The 22,240-nt window shown below is 32.0% G+C and overlaps 1 protein-coding gene across 1 annotated transcript in view; it reads left to right on the forward strand.

Moving 5' to 3' along the window:
• Positions 1-22,240, forward strand: part of LOC129220822 (voltage-dependent T-type calcium channel subunit alpha-1G-like) — a 188,240-nt gene that overhangs the window by 106,932 nt on the left and 59,068 nt on the right. The window contains exons 12-14 of the mRNA XM_054855252.1: positions 7,573-7,690; positions 17,579-17,734; positions 18,979-19,081. Coding sequence (XP_054711227.1) covers positions 7,573-7,690; positions 17,579-17,734; positions 18,979-19,081 — 377 coding nt within the window. The remainder of the gene's footprint in view (positions 1-7,572; positions 7,691-17,578; positions 17,735-18,978; positions 19,082-22,240) is intronic.

A 22,240-nucleotide genomic window follows, 5' to 3' on the forward strand; every position in this document is an offset into this window, starting at 1 on the left:
ATAACAACACAAAAACTGTTCAAAAAATGATATCAGAAGAACAATTTTTCCTAATAATTCTACTTGTTCAAGGTGCTGCATTTTTAATAATAGTCAGTCATATAATGTATGACTTATACTCTTTTACAAATAAAGTAACGTAAAATAGCATTGTTTTATGAACATTACTCTTTTCAAACTAAAAATTTAGAAATATTTTACTAGCACAGATGAAGTAAGCACTCCAGTTTCGTTATGGCTCAGTGTTTTACTGTCGAACCACGTTAAACGAAATTTACGATTTCACCTATTTTCAAACAGCATTTCGTGGAAGTCAAGCATGCATAACTGTAGTGAAATGTTTCGTAAAGAGCATTGAAACTCAAAACGTAAATAATTCACCTTTGTTAACACCCTAAAATTGATTTTTAAAAAATAAGTTCAAAATCTCTCTCAAACATTTCACTACGAAAAATTGATGCCTAAAATAACTTTTTTTTAAATGTTCTATTTTGTTTATACATCTGTATTACGTCCTTTATTCGGTAATTTTGATGCATATTCTTTCAGGCTGGTTTTTTTTTTTTTTTTTTTTTTTTTTTTAAAGTTATCTTCAGAAAAAACTTGATTAGGACTAAATGTGAAAAAAAAAATTCAATACTTTTGTTTTTATAAAATACTGTTTTTTCTACAAGCTGCAAGTATTATTTGAAGCCTTTTAAACATTTTTTTTTTAAATGCTTTAGAATTAAATTAACAAAGAGCTAAATCTATTAAAGCTATAATTTATCTCTTTTTTTGCCACTCAAGCTATTAATTAAGAATTTAAAGTACTTTTAACGTAAACTATTTCCTATGAAATTTTAAGAAAAATTCAGAAACTTTCGAAAAACTTCCAAAAACCTCAATGATGGAAAATCATATTAAGAAGACATTCCATGGAAAATGTTTGAAAGTAATTGGTTTCAGTTTCCTCGAACTATGGAGCATGTTGTATAAAAGTATTTGCATGCCTTAAAAACATTAAGCGTGAAAATTCATATTATAAAATGTTAAATTAAATATTGAAGTATGTTGAATTTGGTTTGAAAGCTTCAGAAGCATGCATTTGAAACAAATCACAATTGAAGTTATCTGCTTAAATAGAAAATTGCTCAGTGAAAGTTCATCGAAAATTTTGACCCGGTAACAGCGATGATCAATCATGATTTTTTTTTTTTTTTTTTTGCTGTTACTTCAATGTGCAGTTTTTCTCTGAAACAGCAGATATATTTACAAGTGTTTTGAACACCTTTGCTTTATAGTGAATGTTGAAAACAGTTGCTGTGCGTCTTAAGCTTTGACGAACAAAAATTTTATTTTCTGCGCCTAAGTTAGTTCAACTGAGCTTTGTAAGAGTAGAGATAAGCATATCAAAACTGATTGGAGGTAACTAAAATTGATCCAAATTCCGAACTTTATGTAATCAAATCTTTTATATAAGCATTTCAAAACATGAATCTCAAAATATTTTTAATTGTGATCAAAAACAAACTTGTAGTATCGTTAAATCAGATATTGCTTATTTCGTTTCGATTGGAATTCTCAGCGAAAACCAAAAATGTATAGATTTAAAAAAGTTGTTAGTTACAATAAAAAGCTATTAGCTGGAGGGAAAAAATTGGAATTCTCAGCGAAAACCAAAAATGTATAGATTTAAAAAATATATATTAGTTACAATAAAAAGCTATTAGCTGGAGGGAAAAAATGCACTAATTCCTTATCGCAGCTTAGTGCGAAATGATAGAGCAGAAATGTTAGTCTCAACAAAGGAAAGTATGCTTCTGAAACAATTTGTATTGTAAAGTTTTGGTTTGGGGTATTCATTATGCTTTTGTTCACATCTTTAAAATTGACATGTTTTCTCTTTTTTTCTGTGTAAACAAGTATGCAAAAGATTTGCTGTTGTTTGATTATTTAACGTTTGTTTAGCAGTTAAAAGGTAATAAATAAGATATAAGTAAAATATTTAGCAATGTTAAATTTCTTAAAGCATTGAGTAAAATTCAATTACTTTTTAAGATCAGAAATTTTTGCTAACAATCTGTTAAATATTTATTTCTTTTATTTTATTCAATAATGTGATTTCTCTTTATTGTTTCATTAAAATGCAGAAAGCCCTCTCTAATGTCACAGTCATCCACTTTTACATTAAGTTCTAAAAGTTTTATTGTGACGAATATACGTTTGAGCAATCTTCAAATTTCATGGCGGTGAAAAAAATAATTTTTCTTAAAAACCGACGATCTGTTCATTCGAGAGGTTTTACTGTATTTTATACCCAGTGAATATGTGTAAATTATGCATTGCTTTCATTGTGCTTGTCACCTTTATTTAATATTAGATGTTCCATAATAAAAGTTCTTGAAAATTTTGCATGTCGAACGAGATTTGGTAAGTGTGTGCGTGTTTTAGTTTGTGAAAAAGTGATTGCTTTTCATTGCATAACAGGACACTGAACTTTAAACGAATTATATATGAAAAGATACAGTTTTTTATTTTTTTGAGTTCCTATTGAAACGGACATGATCATTTTACTCATTTTGTTTACCAGATATTACATAGGCTTCACCAAACAAGAAAAGAATAAATATTTATATTGTTTCTGCTTGTTATTTTTAAAAAATATAATGCTAGAATTGAAACGATAAATAAAATGATACTTTCAAAATTAACGATTTATGTCTATACAATTCTTATGTATATGCATATGTATATAATTCCGTAATTTTAGACATATTTTTGCAGTACAAGTTTTAACAAAGTGCGTTTTACCAGCAACTAAAATGATAAAGGATCGCACAAATGAATTCGTCCCGATCTCATTTCATTTCAGTACAAACGCATGAAATTCTGACTTTTTAGATTGAAAGAAATACTTTGCGGCAAAATAATAGGCACTTTTTTGCGTTTCACATCATCTTAATGACGACTGAAATTTCAGAAAACTAATTAAAAAATATGTTTGAGTATCAAAGGCTATATATCAATTACACATTTCAATGGAGAGCGTGATATTAGGGGAAGATTGTTGACAATATTTGTAACGAAACGAGTTTACGCGCTACGGTTTTCTGGTAAATAAATGAAGGATTTGTCTCGTTTCAATAAGAACTTCAACTTCCACTATTATTTCACGAATCACCTTTTATGCAACTAATCTGAAACTGAACAGTATCACTGCATTTTGAATAATTTTTACGCACTATCAGAACTCTAGATTTAAAAAAAAATTAATTAAGTCTTTGAATGTAGTTCTTGTAACTTCATCTGAACAAGAGCAAAGCACTAGTATAGATAGATACTCACTCGTACTCAAATCGGAACGTTGGTTTGAGTTAATCTGTCTCACTAATGCATAATGAATGAAGATTTTTAGTTTTGGTACCTCGTGAGAAGAGGAAGCTTCCTCACTGCATTTGCTTACTACACATACACACCCTAGTCTCCCCTTACTATCCCTGTAGCTCCTGAATGTGAAAAAGAGGTTCTCAAACGGCACTAAGCTTACGTGGGCGAAGCAATTAATAAAATTGCAAAAGCATCCACTTATTCATTTGAATTTTGACGTCTTGAATTCGAAATATGTTTTTCGCAGTCTCGAGTTGTGATAGGACCCTACTAGTTGGGATTCTTGTTTCTAGAAATGGAACGGAATGAAAATGGCTAAGAAATTTGCTACCCTCATGTTATGACTATTAACTTTCTAGAATAGGTAATACGAGGCTTATCCATTACAAAAGGAATGATGATTATGACGTAGTAATAAAAATAAGATTTTATGGCCGATATGCACCAGTAGACTTATCTTTAAAGATTCTTCACAGCGTTTAGGTTATGTATTTTTATTTTGAATCAATCTTAAATGATGAGAATGAGTAATCTCGAAATTTTGTATTTAGATGAAGTTTTGCTGTTTAAGTTCATCCTCACAGGGGTTTTTCCTTAAAAAACGCAATTTTACACAAAAAAAAAATTTTATGTTAAATTTGCTTGAGTTTAAATTTGCCCTGAAAGAAATATGAATAAAATAGAAACACAGACTATTTTTGTAACTATGAAGATGAAAATTTCGCTCTTTTATTAAATATTAAAAACAATTGTTATCATGGTAATCTGCAAAAGCAGAGAAACATCAACTTTGGTCAAGAAAAGATCATAAGAGACTCGTGATTGCTCAAAAAATCGCTTTGAGGAATCACAATTTTACTAAATTTTCAAACGGAGGAAGAATGAGCCTTCTACTAAAATATATTTTTCCCCCCTGTTTTGAGGACCATCCGCGTCAGAGGTGGGTAACTTGATTGTTAGGTAGCTTTGTTCAAAATAATTAGAAAATAACAAAATGCGATGGAATTTGTTTTATCTTAACGTACATTATGCTCGAAATGTTCTAAATTTACTCACAACGCCTCTTGTAAAAGCTAGCACTGAACTACGTCACCAAGAGATGGTTGTTCTGTTCAACGAGTTTAAGTATATTATCTTCACAAGTTGGCACTGTGATAGGTATAAATTCAAATGTTTCAAATAATAGAGCTTCAAGAATGCGCTAAGCTAATTTGGTGACTTACAGGGAGAATAGGAAGAATATTGGGGAAAGTGTTGCCTCTTTACTTTTAAAGAGTAGTAGTAGTACTCCTGTCTCCCTCAGGAAGTTTCATAAAATGACATTTATTATTTTTTACAATGCTAATCAAAGTCATAGAGTAAAAATAGCTCTTTTTTTTTTCATTTTTTTTTGTCTAAATGTACATATTATTTAGTACAAATGTACGTAGCTTTGTTGTTATCAAATTATTTTGCTGGGCATCCAAAAAGAAAAAAAATCCCTGTTTTTGCACTATTAAAACATTAAATCATGGCAAGTAAACTGAAAGAAGGCTGATATATTAATTTATCTTACGTAAGAGCAATTTTACTGCATACGAACTATGATTATTTTCATTTGGTCAGTTTCATTCTATTTGCCTTTAAGGTGTTTGAACCTGCCAAACATTTCAGAATTATTATTCTAAAACCTAGAATTATTCCTTTACCTTGTCTCCATTTAGAACTAAATATTAATGGATTTCGAGTTCCAAAAAAGCTTGAATTTGAAGATAGAAAAAAAAATGGAAAACATTAATAGTAAGAATATTTTAAAGAAAAAAAATAATGCAGAAATATAATAACGTCTGTCTATTAGTTTTGTATTCAATAAAAGTACAGTACTAAAAAGAAACAGTTTTTTATATTGTTAAGCTTGAATACAAACTCAAAACTATGTATAAAAAACTATATATTTCGTTAAATTATTTCAAATGTATCACTTAGAAAGGCTAAAACCCCTTTGGAAGCTTTAACTTTCTTATGGATGCCACTGCTTTGTTTAAAATCATTAAATAAAAAGACTAAACTAGAGAAATTTTAGTTTAACCAGAGAATGAATAAGCATAAAATATATCCAAAGTCATTATTTTCGTGTAATTGTAACCACCGTTACACGAAGCAAAAAAAACAATCTCCAAGTTTGTTCTCAATAATGGTCACCTATCACTTTTCAGTTTTAAATCTTTATGGTCCGTTTCTCGCTTCATAACGTGTTTCTAGCCTCTTCAATGCATTTTACACACATGTGTATATAGCTTTTGTATTTGATTATCTAATAAAAAAGTTTTCCAACGCTGCAGTTTTTCCTGTTGTCTGGCGACCATTTTTATTAGTTGTTCCTCATTCGTGCCGTCCTTCTCCTCTTTGGCTCTTCCAGCTATTTTTCTCCATTTTCATGTGCTTATATTGAATTAATCCAATACAACACCTTTGGTAAATATACTGTGATTTGCTGTTTTTAGATTACCCAAAATTAATGTGTTGTGTGTTGGATGTTTTTGCATAGGACAAGGGATTTTCTTGTGTTGAAGTTATATGATTTTTTCACAAATGTGTGATTTAAAGCTAAAGGCAGCTCCTAACTTCTTCTTCTTCTACAACAATTTTATTACAGGCATCGTTACTGGAGTTACCGTGATTTACTTCTACTACGATGTCGATTCAACGTAAGTAAAAGAGAAAAAAATACTACCCGAAAGTAATTTTAAAGTACAATTCGATGACTCAATATAACAACGGTAAACTTTTCGCAATAATTTCATTGGACGAGTGATTGATTTTACATCTAAAACCTAATTATATGTCAAACACTTGTGTAGGTGAAAAGCTTCAAATTAAAATTTAAAAAAAAAAAAAAAGATTTTTTTCATATAAACGCTGTTAAATAACGTACTGATGGTAGCTTATGCTTTGTTTCAAGTATAACAATATCTTCATGTAAGTTTTCATCTGGGTACTAAAAAAATTATTTGGTGCTCAATATTGGTAGATAATTTTGAGGCATTGTGTTTGAATGTACTGAAGTTTCGTGTATTGCTGAGAATACAATGGGATACCGTCTTGTTAATTGTGACTCTTTCCAAGTGGCTGACAGTGTTTGGGAACCTCTTATGAATGACTTGATATTAAAGCATGGAAAATTTCTATAGTATATGCATCCGCAGCATGCTGCATGAGCATGGTTTTTTATTTGTCTCTCACTTTATGTTGATAAATTTTTGATTTATCTGCACTTTTTGCAAGAAACACGTGAAAAAGCGTTCTAAAGATTTTAGATGTGAGAACTTTTTTGAAGCTTTGGAGACTTTTTTCCCCAGTGTTTGGTGCTACTTTTTGTTTCCGATTCTTTTTTAGATGAGTTATGCTATATTTTCTTCATTGTTTTTGTGAAACATTTCTTTTTATGTGAGTATATTGTTTTCCGTTTTATTGTTTGACCGTATTGGTTTTCTTTTCTTTTGTTTTTGCGGTTCTTGTGGGTTGAGAACGGTTGTGTTGTTCATGCACTCATTCTATCAGTCTACATTGATGATGGAATAATGAAACTTACAAAAAGGAACGATCTGGAATTTTCAAGAATTGCTTCATCAGAAACATGTACCATGTAAAAAAACTTTGCATGTGAAACTTTATTCGAAATGTGCGATCAGATACAATGATATTTTTATTTCTTAAAAGTAGACGCATTAGATTAATTTATCTCCTGAAAATTGTATTGAATCTTCTAAGCTTTCATATACTTTCCGACTTGCAATCATTCCTTTTATTTTCTGTCACTACCGTTTTTTTTTTACCATGCAACGTTTCATTACAACAGTATGAGTTATTCCACAAAGTTTGAAGTTTTCACTTTAGTATAGTAACAACAGAAAACTACTATTGTTTAAAGCATGAATAATGTTTAAATGAAACTATTAGTTAAATTACTTACTATTGAGTTGTCACACCTATTACAGATATATTTTGAACGTCACTTTAAAAGCTATTAATATTGTCCCCATGAAATGATTTAAAAAAAAAAACTAAATCATCCAACAGCTCGCTGACTGAAATTCACTCTTTCCTTTTCGTTGTCTGGGGAAACATGCAACTTCATTATTCCATCAGCAATCCAAACTTGCCTGACATCCTCACTCTGACTTTAACTGGAGGTTTTTTTTGCCTTTTTCCGCATTCTTTCAGTATTCTCGGAATGAACCTTTTCGGATGTAAGTTCTGCGAAAAGTCCGAAGATAGCAACAGTGACTGTGACCGGAAGAATTTTGACTCTTTGCTTTGGGCTATAGTCACGGTGTTTCAGGTACTGGTCCTCACAATTATTCCCGAACCTCAACCACGTGGCGTCAATAGAGGAATCCCCACCAACAGCTTCCACCTCCGGTTGAAGAATTTCCCATTTTAAGACCAAAAGGGATTTCTTTTAGTCTAGCTTATTTTAGCATTCTATCCATTGCTAACGAATCTACATAAAGCTTAACCATTAGGCTTAACTGCTTAAAATTTCATTAATATCCAAAGGCGCTTCATTTCCTTTTATGATCCGCTTTAACTGCTTATTTGACTTTGCATTGCCGCTCTATTTACGCCACTTTGACCCTAATTCCTTTTCCACTATCTCGAGTTTTATTAATCCGATGAAACCTTGCTAGTTCTTATTGACTTAGCGCTTTAAACTTCCTCATCCATGCTTGCTATAAATTGATTTAAGGAATGGAAGCCACCTTTTCCCGATTACATACCTTGCTTTCGCATTACGGTAATGAAGTTGGATAGGTTTATTGCTGTAATTCTGCCAAACGTCATAAATTTGAAAATCAGATTTGGGTTTTCAAACTCAAACATAACCAACTGTTAAAACAATATTGTAGTGGTGTTTTAACACAAGGAAGCCGATGTAAATTTTAGTTGATTTTAATGCAGTTGTTTTTAATCTTACATATTTTTATTCCTGTTTTTATTTATTTTTTTTTCTCTGTTATTGATTGTTTTTATTTTATTTTATTTCATTTCTCCGTTATTGAATATTTTCTTTTTGTTTTTGCTTTATGTTAAAATTACAATATTTTGAATTTTCAATTTTTGACACACTGTTTTGAAAATGTCTTTTTTGAACCGGACTATTTTGCTAATACATCTTTTTTGCTGGCTACTGAAGCCACACTGAGGCTTAACGAGATATGTTTTTGTCGCAAAGGATGGATACTGTCTTTGCACACACTAAAACCATTGATGTTGTCTTTAGTTAGAATTTTAGTAGTCCCAATTAAATTGTGTCCTTTTGCAATCCTTTATTTCTTTGATTCTCCACTGACGCTGAGCACAGACACATAGTTATTCTTGTGTTGAAAATAACTTTTTCGCAGTCTTGCTTATCCCTTGCGCTGCTTTTGTTTTTTTTTTTCTTCTACGCCTCACACAGCTCCGCGATTTGCACAAAAATCGAGAGATAACATCATTTCTCCGATTGCTTCCTCTTTTCCTATCAAATTTGAAGCATTCTCGAGACCGATACGTAGACATATAGCCTAAGGTTTGAATGAGACAAGAAATATCAAAAACGGTAATGATATCAATAATAATAAGTTTTCTGAATGAGCACACGTGAAGTGTAAATGAAGCCAAAACTTTGAGGGAGTAAAGAGTATTACATTATTTAAAGATGAACCGAATATAGTATAGAAGGAATTGCATTTTACGATAAGGAGTTTCATAAAAGTAAATAATTTGAAAAGTCAGATGTTTGAAGGGCATTTTACCACTATCCCCTCTATTTTTATTGATTCTCATAGATACCATGAGTTATGTATTTTTGCGAGATAAATTACAAATTTAGTCAGCAATGACAAAAAAAAAAAAAAAAAACACCAACCATACTTCTCTGGATGAAACACCAGTAAAGGACTTTAAGCTTCGATACAGCATTCCAGGTAATGACTCCAATAGTTCCAGAATAAATCATATCTAGCAATGACATTAACACATTTCTCAAAGTCTACGTAGTGTTAAAGGTACAGTAATCAACCTGATTTTTCATGGAAAGTAACGGATCTCACAACGGGGACGAAGCTTTACAGGCAAAATCTGATATATTAGCAGGATGAATCAAATATAGCTCAAACTGAATGCATTGCCATGCTTTGAACCGAGATAAGGAGTTTGCAGCACGCATTGAACATCTACAACAGCATGTTGAAATACTGACGTATACTCCGTTTTTTTTTTTTAAGTATCTCTTTTTTCAAAGCTTTGTCAGCGTTGAAAAAGTAGCTGGAACTAGCTGCAAATAAAATGATCAGTGGTCAAAACGGTGAAAAAAATGTTTGCATTGATCGTTTATTAATTTGAATGATTCATGTGCTTATGTGTTGGAAAAAAAATCTATTAGTAATGTTATTATTTTCTAATAAAACCATACCGGAGTTTTCATAATTTGGTCTCTCATTAATACCTTTTTAATGAGAATGACGACCATCACTCATTTTCATAAATTATCGTTTAAAATCGTTTTAAAATAGAATTTTCAAAATTATTTTATTACAGTACAGCATCTCGATTTCAAATTTCATCGTTAAAATGCATCTCCAAAACTCGGAAATATTTCTCGTTAAACACGATAGTTGTTAAATTTAACAGACGTCAGATTGGTTCTGATTTTAAAATTGAATTATTCTTTATGTCGTTAATTTTCCCCTCTATTAGTAGAAGAGATTTTGAGATTCATTATAGAAGAGATTGTTGGCAGAATGCCTGTATTGGCTTGCTCTAGCCCTTTTCGTAGAGTACATTTTCGAATGATTATGAATGTATTTGCGAATACATTCGAATGTGTACAAACAAGTTAGTTTAATTTTTTCTTTCCTGTTTAAGAGTTTCTCGTAGCTTATTAGCGGATAGAGCTCCACTGAAAAAAATGCAGAGCGTCGAGTTGTAAGTGTCCAATAAATGCAAAGCAGCTTTGAAAGTAAAAGACCAAGAACATAATTTCATTTGAAAGATGCTATAACTATTGCATAAGGTGCTATCCTGACAAAATCACATTTATTTAAAATCTATATAGTGCAGAAAATTGTAATAAAAACTTGGAATAAAAACTTAATCGTTAAATATAGATTAAGAAAGTTCAATCCGAGGCAAAAGATTAAAGAAAAAAAGAAAGAAGGAACTATTGTGTATATGTATTGTATGTTTAATCTATTGACCAAGCGCCATAAATCCGAAATTTCTGCTCAATTAGTTCAATGAAATTGAAGGAACCGTTATTGTGTAAAAATGTACTTTAGGACAAATAAACTGGTAATAATTTGGATTTTTTTAAAAGCACGAGTTACGAGTTATGGTAAAATTTCCAACCGATTATTAATTTCTTAACAGTAAAAAAATAAAAAAGAAAAAAAAAATAGAAAAAAAAAAACCTTTTGTAAACTTTTATGAGTTATATTTTAAGAACTGGCGAAGAATTGGTCACTATCAATTACATTGAAAGATAATAATGTGTGTGCAAATATCTTAGGAAAATTAAACACGTATCATCCTGAATAAGAAATCTATATTTTTTTTGTGATCATAGATAAGAGATTTTCTCCAGCTTTATTTTGTAAGGTATGGCAAATTGTTCAGTTACAATTTTTTTCTTTTGCTTACCGTGCCATTTTATGCCGCATTTTATTTAAAGTTTTTGAATTTTCAAGTTTAAATCCCTTTTAATTTTCAAAATACTATTTGCCCTTCACATGTGCTCATTTTGGTATTCGAAAATTATTTTTTAACGTCGTCACAACTTTTTTTTCTTGTTCTATCATTTTATTGGTATTGTGTCTCTTGATTGTTTTTATATTTATCTTAGTTTAATGAATTTTCTTTCTAAATCCTTTCTTCTAAGTTGATTGTCGAGTAGGCTAATATGTCTTGTTCGACAAAGATCCATACAGTTCAATTAAATCAATCCGTGGACCAATGTTGATTTTAATGCTTCTTGCGTCGTTTTCATGATTATTTCTTGATATTATCATTAAGAGTAAAATATTAATCATCAATCTAAATTTAATTTTGAAACACTTATATCATTAAAATTCAGTTTTAAGGCTTTTTTGCCTCGAGCACTCTCTTGACATTTTCTAGCAAATATGGGTTAGGATAAAATCGTAATTGTGCACCTAACAAATACAGTTGTATTTCTTTTACAGCTTCTAAGCTTACTAAAATTAACTAGAAAGGTTTCATCTGTAAATAAAGCTCAAGAACTATAGTTTTCCTTGCATGTGTAATTTTTGATTAATAAATTCATATATATTTAGCTGTAAAAGTAGAGTTGTAAAATCTTCGAAAAACCCATTAAGGTATTTTTCATCCGCGTGTTGAACTCAAACTTAAGAGTGCATTAATGGAAAAAAAATGAGGAAGCCCGAAAAAAAAAAAAAAAAGTCCTGCATTCAAAGAGCTACAACGACTAAATATGACTTTTTCTGAAATTTTGAGAAAGCAATATATGCTGTGTTGTATATATTCTCCTTTTGAACTCTTTCATAATCGGAAAAATTCATATCGAGCTGGTTAGAATGTTTTTTTTTTTTAATTATTAAAAGAAATTATGTTGGCAAAATACTCTACTAAAATCATTCAAAGAATTAGGTACATTTCTCGGTTTAATGACAGCATTTGAACATGAGAAAGAGTTGACCGCTAACTGCACCACGTTTATGGCTTTTAAGCAATGTTACTATGTGTAAAGATTACAGAGGAAACTCTCTTTTGAATTTTATCAATTACTACACGCAATACATGAATGCAAAAATCTAAAAAAATCTCTTGGGGCCTGTAGATAAAACTTGTTTAAATATTGTTGCATCTATTATGTTTGCTACGTCTAAAAAACTAGTTCTGGTTTCTGTTTAATCAGTTGATCTAATATTTATTCTTGTGAAAAAGAAAACACTCAATATAAAAAATAAAAAAAACGTTTCGGGTCTGCAGCTAATTATTATTATTATTATTATCATTTGCAATTTTATTTTGAAAACTTTGTATGCATGACCATTGAAAATTGGACACAACTCTTTGCTTTCAATTTAATGGTGTGCAAAATTTCTTAAACGTAATATTTCATAGATTTAATTATTGTCTTCCGCTGTTTTGTGAGTGACCTTGATGTTTTGCTGTCCTTAGGTATTGTATGTTTAAAATTTTGAAACCCCGTTAGCAGTGACTATAGGTTAATTTTATCGCATAAAATCTTAACTTGGTTAACTAGAGGTCAACACTTGCACAATTGGGAAAATCTCCAAGCCCAGCCAATCGGCATGTTTGCCCGTTTGTGCATGTTTGCTTTATCATGCAGTTGTTAGCAACAAAGAAGGGTTACTGGATTTTTCTTTCAAATTGTAAAACTCGTGCTTCAATGTAAATTAATCAGTCTTAGGGATGTACTAAAATTACAATTGTTATGACACATGTCCGATAACTCCCACGAAGCTGCATTCTTTTTATGGCTCCTCAACCCAGTCTTGCCAACATTTACCTCTTTGAAGTAGAAACTTAAGATTTTATCCAGAAGATTGAAGCATTTCTCGATCATCACGAATCGTAGTCGTTCCTCGGTTCATTGCTTTGTCTGAGTTTTTCCGAGTGAAAGAGTTTACGAGGACACACGTGTGAGCTGCCCGATGTGGCTGCGATGATGTGTAGTATGTGGTTGTGGAGAGGACGTACTGTAGTTATGTGTTTGCCTCTACCTCTGCAGTCTCTTGGGCATGCATTTGTTCGGAGGTAGATTTTGCAGACGCAGAGACGGTCGGGGGATGTGTACCTGCGAAGAACTGTGGAAACCGGAACCCCCATGCGACTGCGACAGGATGAATTTCGACAACTTCCTGTGGGCCACAGTTACCGTCTTCCAGGTAAGAAGGGAGGCCACATGTTAAATCCAAACAATACACGAGGAGTGACACCTGCGGCATGGGAGCAACATCCACCATGCCGTAGGGTGGCACCTGTGGCACGGGAATAACATCCACCATGACGTAAGCTAACAACTGCCTTGTTGACAAGACATGTATTTCATAGTTCTTCATTGGCGTGAGCACGAGGGTCACCAGGGGAACCCTCGCTAGCACGCAGAAACGAAAGTTAGTACGAAAATGGCTTTCAGTTTCATTAACGTCGTACATGATATGCTTTAAAAATGCTTTTTTACTCAGAATTTTTAAAACAATTTCTTGCGTCAACAAGTATGGAAGCCTCTTTCTCAGCGAAATTTAAACCTCCTGATACAGTGGTACCCCTATTTCTGAAGCTCTGCGCACACCTTTAAAGTTTCTGTAGTCTTTTCTTTAGATTCTATAGCCATTACAATGGAATGTATGAACATTCTCTGAGAAGTTATAAACAAATTTTCTCTCGTAGTGGCAATTTCTGTGTACTGCATAAAAGGTGTTTCTAAAGCACTGGATACCTTTGCTAAATCTCATAAACATTCTTTGCTTGAAGTCATTTAACTGGCAGATGCGTAGCCAAGGAAGGGTCCATGGGATCTGAACCCTCCTCGAAATAAGTAAGAAAACTCAAAAATAAAACTATCCTTTTTTTATACATAATTTTCTTGTTCTTATACATAGGAAAACTCAAACTTGAGTACATGCAAATTTTACTGGACCCCTTCCGAAATAAAATCCTGGCTACTCTACTGTTGATCAGTATCCAGAAACGAGGCCCATGTCTAATATTTGTAGACAATTGAGCTGCTTTGACTTGAAGCGACATTTTTTGCGGGATTGAGTCGGCTGGTAATAAGGTCAAAATCGTAGACCACCGTTATTGGTCGAAATGTAAAATCATAAATAATGTCTATTCCGATAATTTCACACACTACACATAAATAAGTTCGACAAAAACAGAGATAAAAAGCCTATTTATAACAAGGGGATTCTGTGACTAAAACTTTCAACTAGTTTTATAAGATCTAGACGTAGAAGTCTGTTTTTTTTTCCCATTATATACTTTATTGACTACAGCACAAAGATTTAGCTGTGGTTACAAATGGGTTCTAATTAAATATGCTCGTGGTCACAAAGTCCTCTAAGTGAAACGATACCTCTGGGAGTGTTGGACCATGGATTGCTCGGCTTCTGGTCTGGGTCATAAATTCAGAGCTATCTTCAGGGTATACGACCAGTTAAACCACAAATAATGGTAGGTACGGGGGACCTGGAGTGAAAAGTGAAATGGGTTCGAAATTTTCTAGAGTAAACGTTTATTTACAACACTCTTTGCATTCATTACGAACACTTGGTTCGTATGCTTGCAACTATGAACGACTTTTTTCAATTACCAGCTTAACAATATATAAATGAGTTTTGGATTTCGTCTCATGTTTACATCTAAATAATAGGTGTGATATATGAGTACACACTGCACCTTTTCCATCCGCTTTTGTCCGTGAGTGATTTCTTCACCTAAATCAGATTTTCACACCTAATCGTTATAGTTTTAAGAAAGCTTTTCCTCGCCATAATAGACTGATAATCGACAGAAAATCTCCTTCAACTTCAAAGTATGAGAAAGAAAGATTTTTCCCAGAACCAAAAGAAAATTAAACCTAATCAACTTAGGACATCGGCAGTTCCGAATCTTGAACTTTTCCGGATTTCAGATCATTAGTATGTTGCTTGTCTCATAACTTTTCTAACCTTATCCCGATAATTTCTCCACGTTATATTTTTGTCTGAACCGCGTTAGAACTTTAAGTGGGAATACAATATTTAATGGTTTTTAAAAAACTTCTATTAGAATACAAGTTTTTGTTTTCGAAATCATCAGGCTGTTTAAGCATTATTTGTGGTGGTTAGTTTTATTTCAGGTTGTTTCAACAACGTGGATTAATGGGAAAAAGTTTCTTTCATTTTGTTAATAAACTTCCATTTTTGCTTTGCAGGCAAATCGATATTTCTGACAATGGAAATTTGTTTACGTCATTTTAAATGTCAAAAAAGGGTTTTTTTCTTCAGATTATCAGAGTTAATAGACATAAATAAAACGTACCGTTAAAAACATAAAGAAATGTTTCAATGAATGATTAGTTAAGTATGCTTAAAATCAATTTGTATCAAGTACATGCTCTTTTACATGTTGCTTGACAGCTTAATAAAACCCCGTTATCGTCTTTTCGAAATCCTCATAAGGAAAATATCATTCATCTTTGAATAAAAGGAGCTATATAAATGACGATGAAGAGGCAATAAAGATGTTAGAAATGATTTCATGATACGTGACTCAAAAAGGTTAAGGGGCCACTTTCATAGAGAATATAAGCTGCAAATGTGCCAATCCTTTTCTTTTTTTACCAAAAATCATTTTACTGGCACAGCTACCTCACATTTATGTATGATTTTCTTCTAAAGGGGAAGTTTTACATGTAAAAAAGTACATTGGACAATAGTATGTTGATAATGTAAAATGTGAAGAATCATTTAGCGGGAGACATTTTACATTATTAGAAGAATGGAAAATAGTATATTTATACTCTTTTCAATTTCATAATTAACGTCACACAACCGTTTATCCGCATCCAATTTATTCAGTCACAGTGTAATCGTAAAATATAATTCAGATTATCCTTGTCTTACGATCTTTATTGATATTTCTAACTTTTCACGTATGCATCAATATAGTGTTAGAAACAAACTCTAAAATAAAAAAAAATATTGACAGGTTTTGTACATTTAAGTACTAACATGCTAATAATTTCTGTGTCTGTGTGTGTAGTATAATGATTACATAACAAATTAGCCAGTCGTCTGCTCTGAAGGTATGATTGGAGCATAGTGGAGGGCGGCCCAAATCGGGTATGTCACCCAAAGCGAGTATGTCGTGAACTAGTGAAATGCATGCTTGAAAATACACATTAGATATAAACATCAAATTTAAGGGCATTACATTATAGATTATACTGAAAATCAAATGTTAACGACTTTTCTGTTCTTCAATATACTTTGGGTGTTTCTTATAGATTTCAAGCTGCTGAAAAATAATACGCTTGCAAAAAGTTTCTATTATACCCTCAAATTTTAAGAAATTCCATTTATACGTTTTGTATTATATAGGCACTCTTATAGCAGTTATAAGTATATTACATTTTTCTTTTAGATGCATTTGGTCGTTACACCCATACTTTTTACAACGATAGAGCATGCAACAAGGAGTGGAAACGTAATGCAGTTTAATAAGTTTTAAGTTTGCGACCTTGAGCTAATGGTTCTAGGCGTTCCGTATCATTTCGATTTCACGCAAGGGCACGGCACCTGAAGCGCTGCGTTTCGGGGCGTCTGTACTGCTATTTCTGCACTTGGAACTAACCAAGTTTTAACGTAACATAGACGATACATAGTAAAAAGTATCCAGGCACTTTGATTTTTTTATTTTTTTTGTTGATTGTTTGAATTTTTGCACAAATAACAGGCGACTCACACTTCACAGTAAAAGATCATTCACAAATGCATTTGGGGACCAACAACAAATGTGACAGTGTTAAGTAAAGGAACGTAAAAAGAACTTTTTCAAGTTTTGAGAAAAACGCATTTGAAGTTCAGATCCTTCATTGATTTTTTTTCTAAACTATGCTGTAAAGCAGCACCTACCAGGGCTACTAGTACCACCTCTTGCCCCGAAACAGATGTAAGGTTCAGGTTATCTCGAAATTGGTAATTTTGACACTTACATCCCTTTTTTTTTCACTGCCTCAAATACACAAAACAAAAAGGTCTTTGATCCGTTCCACAATAACTGTACTTCTTCTATTGAACAGGTACAATGGTGTTACGTACGTTCTCTAAAACGATTTCAATAAGTCTGCATGCGCATTAAACCTTAAATAATTTTGGGTAAAATTCTGGTTCTTCTAAACAGTTTATGTTGGAAATATTTTTATCACATCCCATGGCATACCTGTCATTTGAGTGATTCGTAGGAAGGGGGTTATGAAAACAAAATGTAACTATGTATTTTTGCTTGGATTTTGATGTTTTTTTTTCCCATAAAATGAATTTAATTCATACTCTTTGCCCACCTCCCATCCCGTGGAAAGTTTTGAAATGACAGGTCTGATCTATGATGCAGTATTAATGTTTAAAATTTCTGACGGAAGTATGCGTTTGCATTGCACGAATGTTGAAAGTTTTCGTCTCTTGTTGCATTTCAGATCCTGACGCAGGAAGATTGGAATATAGTCCTCTTCAATGGCATGGAGAGAACGTCCCACTGGGCAGCTCTGTATTTCGTAGCGCTCATGACATTCGGGAATTATGTCCTGTTCAATCTCCTCGTTGCTATCTTGGTTGAAGGATTTTCTGCAGAAGTGAGTAGGCTCTTCCGTTTTATAGACGACAAAAAAATGCATGTTAATCGAGAAAAAAAACAATCAGCAGACCCAAGATAAAATATCAGATACGTATTGAAAATCGAATGCATTGGAAATGCGATAATCCGAACTTCGGTAATCCGAAAGTTAATTGAGAGAAAAGAATGGTGGTATACAGTGGAGCCCCGATTTTAGGCGTTCCGTTGGACTAGTGATTATAACGCACCAAGCGGGAAAACGTAAAATAGGGGGCTGGGGTAAAAATCAAAGCATATATCCTCAAAATATTTTAATTAAAATTAAGTCTTTGTAAAGCATTGTTTTGTCTTATTTTAACCGTTACGGTTTGCATTTGAAATAGATATCCCTGTTTTTATAATTCTCCCACTTAATCCCTTCAGTTGGAATTATGAAGTACTTGACCAAAATGTCTATATTTGGTACACAGTGTACTACGGTAAAGGTTATCTTATAGACAAAATTTCAAGTTTGTAGGAGAAAAATTTAAAAAGTTATGGGACGTCCCATATTCCGGTCTTATATTTTTGAAATTAATATTTCATGTAAAAAAACGATAAAATACCAAACAAACTTTATTATAAAATGCTCTTCAAGAAATAATAAAACATAATATAAGCGTTTGAAACGATTAATTAAAGATCATATATTTTATAAAAAATCAGGAAAAAAAATCTCGCTTTTCAGACGAGAATCCATGATTGAAAAAAATGAGCCACTCTCTTATCTCCCAATCCTTATATGGTAGTGTTGTCAATCCAAAACCGAAAAATTATTTCGCAGATTATAATAAGCAGAATGTAAAGAGTCAATAACAAAAAAAATCAAGTAAGTTAATCAATTATTAAATGATATTAGCTGCTGTTCAAAGTGTATCTCCAGTATTCCGGACACCAGGTCTGAAGGGGACTTAAGTAACTAAACATTTCTGAAATATAACGTCTATTAGATTGAAAGAATGTCTTTGAAATCACTATCAATAATAACTAAGAATTTCCTTTCTTACGTAAAAGACATTTTTTTTTTCTTTTTTTGAGATAACTTTGTTTTTGTTAAAAACTCCATTTGAAATAATTTGAAACTTCAGCCAAATGAAAGAGTGACGTACGCTTTGCTAATTTTACTAAATTAAAGTTAGTATAGGAGAAATTAGAAATATTTAGTTATAAACGAACTTCTGGTTTCGCTTATAATCAAATCTTCATATTTACTTTTTTTTGGAGGATGAGAGGAAAAGGAGTGACGAGTCTATTAACCATGAAGAAGAGCATCAGCAGGTGAAGAACGAAAAATCGCCAAGAAAAATGTCCCGGTCTTCACGCCACGGTAAGCAAATATCTACCATATTATGCCTCTATTCTGGACATGCCAATGACCAATTAAGAGGTTACACTACCTCAAAAATGACCAAACGACCCCCCCCCCCTAAAAAAAATATTGCTTATTTTAAAACTGAAAATCATTTCAAACACACAGAAAAAACCCTCATCGCTTTAGCTCAATTATTTAAAAAGTTATGAGTGACTGTAGCTCATGCACGCTATGTGTTCTAATGGAAAAGCAAATCTTTAAAGTGCTTTTTCAAGGTGATCAATTTCTTGTGTTTCCATGTCACTGAAATCGCTAAGGATTTTTTTCTATTAAAGATGAAGCCTTCAACAAATATGTTATGCACTCGGAATAATATATTTAACAAAATTGTGCACTGAATAAACATCTTATGAATTTCCAAAATTTTTAGATTTGCAAAAAAAAAAATGATTTTTTTACATCAGATCACGCAATATTTTCTAACAATTATATAAGCAAATGAATGCACAGATTTTTGGAGCTAGTTATAATGTGATCACTTAGCAAAAAATATTTTTAAAATAGGTGCAAAAACAAAAAAGCCTTAGGGTTTTTTAAAAAATTGGATTTTTCTAAATTTTTTTTTAATTTTCAAAAACAGTTAGCACTCATTTTAATCTTTTAAAATAAATTATTGATTGGAAAGTAAGAGTCCATGAAAAGGCTTCAAAGAATTACATGATTCATTTAAATTTTAAAATATTGTTGCGAAGGTAATGTGACCCCTTAACTTTTTCTTAATGCTAACTTTAGAGTTCTACAAATCTGTAATAGTATCTGCATGCCGAATTTCAGTGCCATAATTTGGATGGTTGAGTTTCGACATCTTGCGCAACACACTGTCTTTTTTAATATATGCTAACTGATCTTCTCGTGCAAAAATTTAAGAATTCATTTATGTGATGAAAATAGCAATGCACAAAGCCTAAAAATGTCTTTGAGGTACGAAATTTTTAATTATTTCCTTTATTGTTATTTTTTTAGTTTGTGTTTGTTTGACATGGCAAACACAGAAGCATGCAAATCTTAAATCTGATGCCTTTTAAGTTAAGTCATTAAAAATGCATTTAACAAGGGTAACTGCTGTCTTCAAGTGAACATCACGAGAATTCGTTTTGCATGAGAAGAGTAACAAAACCAAGTTAGAGATGCGCCGATGAGCAAATTGGCCAATTAACAATTAATATCAGGGTTCATTCAAACAGTGGCGTAGCCATGGGGGAGATTGGGGGGTTAGAACACCCCCCCCCCTCATGAGCCCCAAAAAATCATTTTTCAGTCGAACCTGAAGGGTTCTGTTTATGAGCTAAAAGATTTTTATTTAATATAATAGCTTTTACGACGGTAAAAAGCTTATGTCTTCCTGTTATATAAAAATGTGTGTGTGTGTGTATAAATTTGAGGGCATGGCTTTACTTTAAACTTCAAAGAAAATTACTCCCCCCCCCCAAGGATTTTTTCTCGCTACGCCACTGCATTCAAAAACTATGCCTAAGCGCCTGTATTTTTCATGACTAAGAAATCCAGAAAAAGTAATTGGACTAAAAATGGAAAACGCAGTAAGTGCCAAATACAAAATTTTACAGGGCATCAAAACTAAGATTCCAGACGGATTGTGTCACTTACTGCGTTTTCCGTTTTTTTTTTTTTTTTTTTTTTTTTTTTTTTTTTTTTTTTTTGCAGCATGGACTTGGTACTAAACAGAAATAATAGTTTAAAAAACTAAAAAAAAAACACACTTTAGTAGCAAAATGAGCAAAAAAGTTAAAAAATAATCTTTGGATGACAAGTATATAAAGTAATTGACCAAACACTTAATTTTACTGTAATAAAAAAAAGCGTGGGGGGGTGCCCATTTACATTTTTGCATGGATAACAAGTGAAAGAAATTTAAGTCAACTGATAAGAAGCCCCCAACGCTTTTTTTCTATTACAGTAAAATTAAGTGTTTGGTCAGTTACATTATATAGGGTCTGGTGGGGGAAGTGGTCAATGGGGTAAAGTGGTCATACGTTAAATAAATAGCTATAGCTTGGAAATAAATGTTCGGAAGAATGTGAAAATTTTATTTTAGAGTAGGGCAGTTAGAAACTAAATTTTAAATATAAAATTTTACAACCGACAAAATTTTATTTGGTAAAAAAAAACATTTTGTGTGAATATGAAATATTTAAAAATCTAAACACCTCTTTTAACTTCCTTGGGAAATTTTGTTCGTTAGAATTATGAACAGATTGACTGCACAGGAAGCTTCCTACATGTCTCAAGAACTCTTACTCATTAGCAGTTAGCTGAATCTATTTTAGATAATTTTTCATAACAATTTAAGTAAGATGGGGTAAAGTGGTCCATAATATTAGGCTTAACGAATAGTATGCATTGTTCTTCTAATGTCACTGAATCTTTAAGTATAAGGCAGATACAAATTAAATATTAATTTTACTTAATATGTATTCTTTATGCAGTAAACGGGGTTAAATATATGAGTATATGCGTATACATACGCATATCTCGTGTAGGCACGTACATAGACGTATTCACATAAATGCACAAATAAATACGTATATGGGTATCTGCAAGTATTTTTTATCCATACAGCCATACATTCTACTATACACGTATATGCTCCCTTATACTCTTATATATACGAACACTTATATACTCAGGTAGACACGTATATACGCATACGTACTCGAGTAGACGCATACAAGCATAAGAAATACAAGTATACAGGGGGAGTTTAAACTCTTGAGCAAATTATTAAAAGGTGTTAAAGGGATGAATAAGAAGCAAGAACCATAAGGAACATATGGTCACAAACACAATGCTGACGCGCTACATGCACGCAAATCCAGAAACCGATGGATGCAAAAAAGGTCACAAATTTATTACACAGAGACAATTTTACACAACATTTTAAGTCTTAAAAAAGTTTTAAAGCGTTTGGTGAAATTTGCGGTCTGCAGTTGTAATACATGCGTCGAAATCACAAATTACTCTCTGTTGCAATAACGAGACTTTTGAAAACTTTTCATCAGCCGCTGCGCCTTTGTTGCGATGCATGTATTAGAACTACTACAGGCTTTAACTTTTAACAACTGCTTTTAATATTTTTTAAAAACTAAAATGTTGGGT

The sequence above is a fragment of the Uloborus diversus genome, chromosome 4 (assembly GCF_026930045.1).
Source record: "Uloborus diversus isolate 005 chromosome 4, Udiv.v.3.1, whole genome shotgun sequence".
Taxonomy (NCBI): domain Eukaryota; kingdom Metazoa; phylum Arthropoda; class Arachnida; order Araneae; family Uloboridae; genus Uloborus; species Uloborus diversus.